Consider the following 8,412-nt stretch of genomic DNA (forward strand, 5'->3'; position numbering starts at 1 on the left):
GTGTGAGCCTAATGCATCTACCAAACGATGAGTTCCACCACTGGAGGATTAGGTTAAGGCAAATGGTGATGATGCTATTTTCGCAAAATCAGAAAAGCATGGGAGCTGGATGTATGATACGGGACCACAATGGAAGTTTCTTAGCTGCAAAACCATGTTATTTGTAGAGTCTCTGAACCAGAAATGGCTGAAGCTCAAAGCCTTGGCTGTCCTTTGGGCTAAGTTCATCTATGATCAACACTTCGAAAAAGTGGTAATTGCTTCGAATTGTTTAAACTTGGTACGAAAGCTCATGGCAAAAAACTTTGGATAGGTCTCATAAAGGAGCAATCGTCCAAGACATCAAGATTATGAGAAACAACTTTTATGAATTTTTTTCTGTCTTTGTTAGTCGAAATTGTAATAAGGTAGTTCATGTATTAGCTAAGTCGGCTAACCAGGCAGCGACTTTGTGTGGTGGGCCCCAAAGCCGATACGGCTTTACTTTGTAAGAGCATCTTTAAGAGTCTTTCTAAAATTTACTCTCTAAATCATTACTTGAAGAATTATCTGAGTAAAAATCTGTGTATTTTTCGATAGCTTTTGTATATCTTGTGCGTACTCTAGAAAACTATCCTCACTTTTCATCTTTAGCTAGCAAGAAATCGGAAAAAATGGAGGTAAATATTTAGAAATCCAATTAAAGAGTCTGGATACTTTGTTATCAAAATCTATAACATTTCTATAATAAAATTAGAAAGAATATAAATAGTCCATTGAGGTTGCTATCATTTACGTTAACTTAGCTGTCTGTTTTTTTTTAAAAAAACATTAACATGAAAATAGTGTAAACCCACATGACAGTTTTTTTTTACCAAGGCCTTTTTTTTTTTACAACAGTCACCAAGGCCTTACCTGAGTCCTCGGTACTCCCAGTCCCAGCCAACAGACTAAAAAATAGTACTGTTTACGCTGGTTTTCACTGTTCATACTGATTTTTTTTTAACGAGAAAGCCAGCCGAACAAGCTCGGCCGCTGTGGTGCTGCTGCAGTGGACACGTCACATACTCACAGGTACCTCCATTTTACCAAATTGTCCTTTTTTTACCCCTTGAGTGAGAAGCTTCAAGCTCACCCCAGCTTCCCACCTCAGCATCATCGGCTCACTCTCTTCTCCATCCTCTTCTGAGTTGTCTCACCAACTCCCCCAATCCCACCCCAAAGATCCAGTTTCGATCCACGAACCCCCTCCCAATCCTCCGAAGATTGCCACTTTCAGGCCCCCCGCAATGGCTGCCGGCGGCCTCGCGCTGTTGCGCGCCCTCCTCGTCGCGGCCCTCTGCGCCGCCGCGTGGCGGGCAGAGGCGGCGATCGGGGTGAACTGGGGCACCGTGTCTGACCACCGGGCGCCGCCTGGTGTGGTGGTGGACTTGATGCGCGCGAATCGGATCAGCAAGGTGAAGCTCTTCGACGCCGACCCGGGAGTCCTGCGCGCGCTCGCCGGCAGCGGCATCCAGATCATGGTCGGCGTTACCAACGACGAGCTCGCAAGCATCGCGGGGTCGCAGGCGGCTGCAGACGACTGGGTCGCGCAGAACGTGTCCCGATACGTCGGCCGCGGCGGCGTTGACATCCGGTGAGCCCCAGTCTTTCTCTGGATCTCTCGCATTGCAGCATTGAAGTACAACCTTTTGATTCTTGCTTCCTCAGTCTAAGTGATTGGTTGGGCAAACCTAGGATTTATGTAGTCAATTTACTTGAGTTAGGTATATGTTGTGTCACTTTTTAGCTTTTAGTGGAGTATTCGCTTTGTTGAGCTCCTTCGATTCTTGTGGAGCCGACGATTTACCTTTTGTATGTTTCTTGTTTCGTAGACATGAAGATGAGATGTTTCAGGTATTTCCTATTTGGATGAAACATTTCTAGATGCAGTGCTTTAGTTTATTTAGCTTTAGTGGAAAGTTTTTCCTACATTTGAGCTTTTCCTATATTTGAGCCAATAATAGTTGATTGCTTTGGTGCAGAAGATAATCTTTTCCTTAATGTGGTTGCTTAGATTCGGAGTATTGTAATTCGAATTATAAGAGGAAGCTGGTCCATTTGCTCATCAGCTGTTCAGTTCAGTGTCATTGCTAAGATAGGGTCTAGTTGTTTGAATTTGCAGTGACATATCTGGTTTCATTTATTTATTTTGAGTGTTTATCATAGAATTCAATTTGTACATCTCTAGTTCTATTTAAGCATTCTTTCTGCTTGTCTTTCAGAGTGCTTCCCTTAGCAATATAGTGTTTCTTTTAGAATGTGTCTGTTGATGGTAAAACGCAAGGGCCCTGAGCTGCTGTCACTTTGAAGCAAGCAATCACTCTACTGTTCTTCATATTGCATACTACATCAAACAAAAATTAAATTTCATCCTTTGAGTTGCCTAACACAAATCATGTTATCCTTTGTTTACACAAAGCGAAACTGACCATTTTAATCCGTAGACACCAATAATAGTGAGAGGTTAAGAGTGATGTGCAAATAGTTAATAAAATGTTCTGGGATCATTGCAGAATGTACTGCTCAACAAAACTGATATAGTTGAGTTTGGGTTAACGATGCTTAGTCGCTTACAGCTGGCAGCAGCAGCAACAACAACAACAATAAAGCCTTTTAAGTCCCAAACAAGTTGGGGTATGCTAGAGTTGAAATCTAGCAGAAGCAATCAAGGTTCAGGCACGTGAATAGCTGTTTTTCAAGCACTCCTATCTAAGGCTAAGTCTTTGGGTATAGTTTCATCCTTTCAAGTCTCATTTTATTGCCTCTACCCAAGTCAACTTCGGTCTTCATCTGCCTCTCTTCACGTTACTATCTTGTCTTAGGATTCCACTATGCACCGGTGCCTCTGGAGGTCTCCGTTGGACATGTCCAAACCATCTCAACCGGTGTTGGATAACTTTTCTTCAATTGGTGCTACTCCTAATCTATCACGTATATCATCGTTCCGAACTCGATCCCTTCTTGTATGACCACAAATCCAACGCATCATACGCATTTCCGCGACACTTATCTGTTGAACATGTCGTCTTTTCATAGGCCTACATTCTGCACCATACAACATAGCAGGTCTAATCGCCGTCCTATAAAACTTGCCTTTTAGCTTCTGTGGTACCCTTTTGTCACATAGGACACTAGATGCTTGACGCCACTTCATCCACCTTGCTTTGATTCTATGGCTAACATCTTCATCAATATCCCCGTCTCTCTATAGCATTGATCCTAAATATCGAAAGATATCCTTCCTAGGCACTACTTGATCTTCCAAACTAATATCTTCCTCATCCCGAGTAGTAGTGCCGAAGTCACATCTCATATACTCAGTTTTAGTTCTACTGAGTTTAAAACCTTTGGACTCCAAAGTCTCCCGTCATAACTCTAGTTTCTAATTCACTCCTGTCCGGCTTTCATCAACTAGTATTACATCGTCCACGAAAAGCATACACCAAGGGATGTTCCCTTGTATGTCCCTTGTGACTTCATCCATCACTAAGGCAAACAGATAAGGGCTCAAAGCTGACCCTTGATGTAGTCTTATCCTAATCGGGAAGTCATCCGTGTCTCCATCACTTGTTCGAACACTAGTCACAACATTGTTGTACATGTCCTTAATGAGCCCGACGTACTTCGTTGGGACTTTATGTTTGTCCAAAGCCCACCACATAACATTCCTTGGTATTTATCATAAGCCTTCTCCAAGTCAATAAAAAGCATGTGTAGGTCCTTCTTCTTCTCCCTATACCGCTCCATAATTTGTCTTATTAAGAAAATGGCTTCCATGGTTGAACTTCCGGGTATGAAACCAAATTGGTTTATAGGGACCCTGTGTTATTGTTCTCAAGTGATGCTCGATAACTCTCTTACATAGCTTCATAGTATGGCTCATCAACTTAATTCCCCGGTAATTAGTACAACTTTGAATATCCCCTTTATTCTTGTAGATCGGTACCAATATACTTCTCCTCCACTCGTCAGGCATCTTGTTCGATCGAAAAATATGGTTGAACAGCTTGGTTAGCCATACTATAGCTATGTCCTTGAGGCATCGCCACACCTCGATTGGGATATCATCCGATCCCATCGTCTTACCTCCTTTCATCCTTTTCAACGCCTCTCTGACCTCAGATTCTTGGATTCTCCACACAAAGCGTCTATTGGTGTCATTAAAAGAGTCATCCAACTGAAAGGTTGTGTCCGTATTCTCACCATTGAACAATTTGTCAAAATACTCTTGCCATCCATGTCGGATCTCATCCTCCTTCATCAAGAGATGCTCCATTTCATCCTTAATGCACTTAACTTGGTTGAAGTCCATTGTCTTTCTCTCACGAACCCTAGCCATCCTATAAATGTCATTCTCTCATTCCTTCGTACTCAAATGTTGGTAAAGATCCTCGTACGCTCTACCATTTGCCACACTTACAGCTCGCTTTGTAGTCTTCTTTGCTACCTTGTACTTCTCTATGTTGTTCACATTCCTGTCATGGTACAAGCATCTATAACATTATTTCTTCTCCCTAATAGCTCTTTGGACTTCCTCGTTCCACCATCAAGTATCTTTAGCCTCGCCTCCGCTTCCTTTGGTTACTCCACACACCTCTGAGGCCACCTTCCGAATGTTGGTTGCCATCTTCTCCCACATGTTGTTTATGTCCTCTTCTTCCTTCCAAGAGCCCTCTTTGATAACCATTTCCCTGAATACCTCTGATGTCTCTCCTTTCAGTTTCCACCACTTTGTTCTTTCAATCTTAGATTGTTTATCCCTACGGGCACGCACCTGAAAACGAAAGTCTGCCACCAAAAGCTTATGTTGAGAAACAACACACTCCCCTGATATCACCTTACAACCCAAGCATGCTCGTTTGTCCTTTCTTCTTGCGAGTACAAAGTTAATCTGGCTAGAGCGTTATCCGCTACTGAAGGTCACTAGATGAGATTCTCTCTTTCTAAAGAAAGTGTCGGCTATCATCAGGTCAAAAGCTACCGCAAAGTCCAGAACTTCCTCCCCCTCCTGATTCCTACTACCATACCCAAAACCTTCATGAACTGCCTCAAAACCTGCACTTATAGTACCTACATGCCCATTAAGATCTCCTCCTATAAAAAGCTTCTCACTACTAGGTACAGTTCTAATCAGGCCATCTAAGTCTTCCCAGAACTGTCTCTTAACACTCTCGTCGAGGCCTACTTGGGGGGCATACGCACTAATTACGTTCAAAACCATATCACTAATGACAAGCTTGACTAAGATAATCCTATCTCCTTGCCTTCTTACTCCCACCACACCATTCTTGAGGCTCTTATCAATCAAAACTCCTACTCTATTTCTATTCACGGTTGTCCCTGTGTACCAAAGCTTGAAACATGTATTGTCCACCTCCTTCGCCTTCTGACCCTTCCATTTAGTCTTTTGAATGCATAATATATTTACACGCCTCCTAGTCGCGGTATCAACTAATTTTCTTAACTTACCTGTAAGCGATCCTACATTCCAAATACCTAAACGGATCCTAATTGGTTCGACTAGCTTCCTTACCCTTCGCACCCGTCGACTCAGATGTGAAGATCCTTGCTCATTTTTCACTACACCCGGGCGCCGATGTAGCGCGCCACTAAGGAAGCGACGACCCGATCCTTGCTCACTTGACACCATGCCCAGATCGCGACACGGCGCGTCACCAAGCGGGTGCCGACCCGGTCCTTGCCCATTTAACACCATACTCGGGTTCCGATATGGCGCGTCGCTAAGAGGGTTACGCCCCAACGGTTTTCTTTCGGGTTTCATCTCCATTAGAATGGCTTGCAAGTGATTTGTTTTTGTGTTCTTTACAAAGTTGCATACTTTTTCATCAAATTTAACTTGCAATCATGAATGTGGTGTGTACATACAAGATTGACTCCGAAATGGTTGATCTCTTCGTGGCTACTAACTCTCTATTTTTTTACAGATACATTGCTGTGGGCAATGAGCCTTTCCTGACAAGCTACCAGGGTCAATTCCAATCATATATCATTCCAGCAATGACAAATATTCAGCAATCGCTGGTGAAAGCTAATCTTGCTAGCTACGTAAAGCTAGTAGTTCCCTGCAATGCAGATGCATATCAGAGTGCTTCTGTTCCATCTCAAGGGGTATTCAGGACTGAATTGACTCAGATAATGACCCAGCTGGCTGCTTTTCTGAGCTCTAGTGGGGCACCATTCGTCGTCAATATCTACCCATTCCTCAGTCTTTACCAAAGTTCAGATTTCCCACAAGATTATGCCTTCTTCGAGGGATCTACTCACCCAGTAGTAGATGGTCCGAATGTGTACTACAATGCATTTGATGGGAACTTTGACACACTAGTTTCTGCTCTCAGTAAAATTGGCTACGGGAACCTACCTATTGCAATTGGTGAGATAGGTTGGCCAACTGAGGGAGCACCAAGTGCAAACTTAACTGCAGCAAGGGCATTCAATCAAGGGCTTATCAATCGTGTTACAAGCAACAAGGGAACTCCACTCCGACCTGGTGTGCCTCCAGCTGATGTATATCTTTTCAGCCTTCTCGATGAAGAGGGGAAGAGCATACTACCAGGAAACTTTGAGCGGCACTGGGGGATCTTCTCCTTCGATGGGCAAGCCAAATACCCCCTGAATCTTGGGCTGGGAAATTCAGTACTGAAGAATGCCAAAGAGGTTCCTTACCTTCCATCACGCTGGTGTGTCACAAACCCTGCTCGGAATCTCGACGGTGTTTCAGATCACATGAAGCTTGCTTGCAGCATGGCTGATTGTACCACTCTGTACTACGGAGGTTCATGCTATGGCATCGGGGAGAAGGGCAATGTTTCATATGCTTTCAACAGCTACTATCAGCAGCAGAAGCAGGACCCAAAGAGTTGCGATTTTGGTGGGCTTGGGATGATAACTTACCTTGATCCATCGATGGGCGAGTGCCGCTTTCTTGTTGGTGTTGATGATAGCAAGAGCTCTGCAGTCGCCTCTTGTGGCGGTGGATGCTGCGGGGTCTTCTGTGGAATGTGGGTTTTAGCTTTCTGGGTGTTCATGTACCTTAGAATGATGGGTTCTGCTTGATTCTCAAATTGATGTGCTGTGGCATGATGCTTGTGCGCATGTTAGATAGACTGTACTCTTGACTTCTAGGTCTAGGTAAGGACTGCACTGTCGCCATGTGAGATTAGGAAATTATGCTTGATATATATAATATTAATTTAATTTATTGTTGAAATGCCCCTTTGCAATTATGCTCATTTCTGAATATCTGTTTACCATCAGTTAGTTCCCGGGGCATATATTAAAGATGTGGTAAATACTGGTAAATACTCCTTTTGTTGTAGCACCTGATGGAACCAAAGAGATGTTTTATTGCCATGCATGCTGCAGCATATATGATATGATCACAGAAAAGTAGTGGGATACTACAACAACTTTCCAGCTGAGTTTATTCTGTATCATCATAATGTTTATGATCTATGAACAGGCACAGGCCTGAGGATCTTCCTCGAATTCAGCGGGCAGACGGTGGTGGGGTGGGCGGGCAACAGTTGTCACACCTTCGGATGCTGCACCAGCCAGCAGCATTGGCATGCTGAAATGAAATGAAATGCATCCATGATCAGTATCAGGATCAGGAAAAGCTGTGAGGTGATGCCAACATGCTAACAGCAGATGAGCATGACTGATGGCCTAACTGCCTGCAAGGTCGTCAGGTACACTCTACTGATGAGAATATCTTAACAGCATCTTTGGTGGCATGTCTAAGTCCCATGAATACCAAGAAATGAATCAATCAATCTATAGCGAAGAGAATATTTTGCACTGACTTACAGAGTGAGGCTGTCGCCGTTGTGATGAAGAGTGCAAGCAGCATGAGCCATGCCACAAGGGCGAGGACAGTGTTCTTAATGCGGCTCATGCCTCCCTTTGTGTTGAATCTTCAGATTTTTTCTTGTGAACGGCTGAGATGGTAATGTTGCTATATGCTGTGTATATAAAGGAGTGGAGGCCTATTCAAATTGTGTTAAGATGCAGCTGCTTTGCTGGACTACTGTAGTTATTGGACTGTTGACGCCATCTAGATCTCTCTGTTTTGACTCTTGAGATGGTGGTTTTGATAATTTGTTTCCTAGCTGACGCTCCGTTTCTGCGAATACAACTTTGGTTGTGCTGTGGCCAGATGGATTAAACAGTTGCAAAAATTTCCTGCATATAGCTGGTGTCAGCATATCTGGATTTTGTCCTCAGATAAACGAATCAGGTTTTAAATTAAGCAACTTGAACCCGGCAGATTAAATTTGAAGATATCATCAGTAGCAAACAGATATCTGGAAAATTTCATGCTGCTTTCGTTTTCAACATTTTTTTCTCTGGGAAAAACCATTTCAACAG

The 8,412-nt window shown here is 43.4% G+C and overlaps 2 protein-coding genes across 9 annotated transcripts in view; one reads left to right on the forward strand and one right to left on the reverse strand.

Moving 5' to 3' along the window:
* Positions 1-7,069, reverse strand: part of LOC136549717 (uncharacterized) — a 47,894-nt gene extending 40,825 nt beyond the window's left edge. For all 6 annotated transcript variants that reach the window (XR_010782007.1, XR_010782008.1, XR_010782003.1 and 3 more), the window contains exon 1: positions 6,937-7,069. The gene's annotated coding sequence lies outside the window, so the exon portion shown is untranslated. The remainder of the gene's footprint in view (positions 1-6,936) is intronic.
* On the forward strand, positions 1,127-8,411 carry LOC136549718 (glucan endo-1,3-beta-glucosidase 5-like). Of its 3 annotated transcripts, XR_010782010.1 has the most exons (4): positions 1,127-1,615; positions 5,967-7,043; positions 7,505-7,733; positions 7,854-8,411. XR_010782010.1 is itself a non-coding variant. In XM_066541105.1 (3 exons), the coding sequence occupies exons 1-3, from the start codon at positions 1,269-1,271 to the stop codon at positions 7,614-7,616; spliced, it is 1,536 nt and encodes a 511-aa protein (XP_066397202.1). In that variant the 5' UTR covers positions 1,127-1,268; the 3' UTR covers positions 7,617-8,411. The 3 variants fall into 3 exon arrangements, 1 of the variants encoding a protein (XP_066397202.1); XR_010782011.1 differs by having other exon boundaries at positions 5,967-7,173; positions 7,505-8,411; XM_066541105.1 differs by having other exon boundaries at positions 7,505-8,411.
* The last annotated feature ends 1 nt before the right edge of the window (position 8,412 follows it).

Source organism: Miscanthus floridulus, chromosome 4 (genome assembly GCF_019320115.1).
Source record: "Miscanthus floridulus cultivar M001 chromosome 4, ASM1932011v1, whole genome shotgun sequence".
Lineage (NCBI taxonomy): Eukaryota > Viridiplantae > Streptophyta > Magnoliopsida > Poales > Poaceae > Miscanthus > Miscanthus floridulus.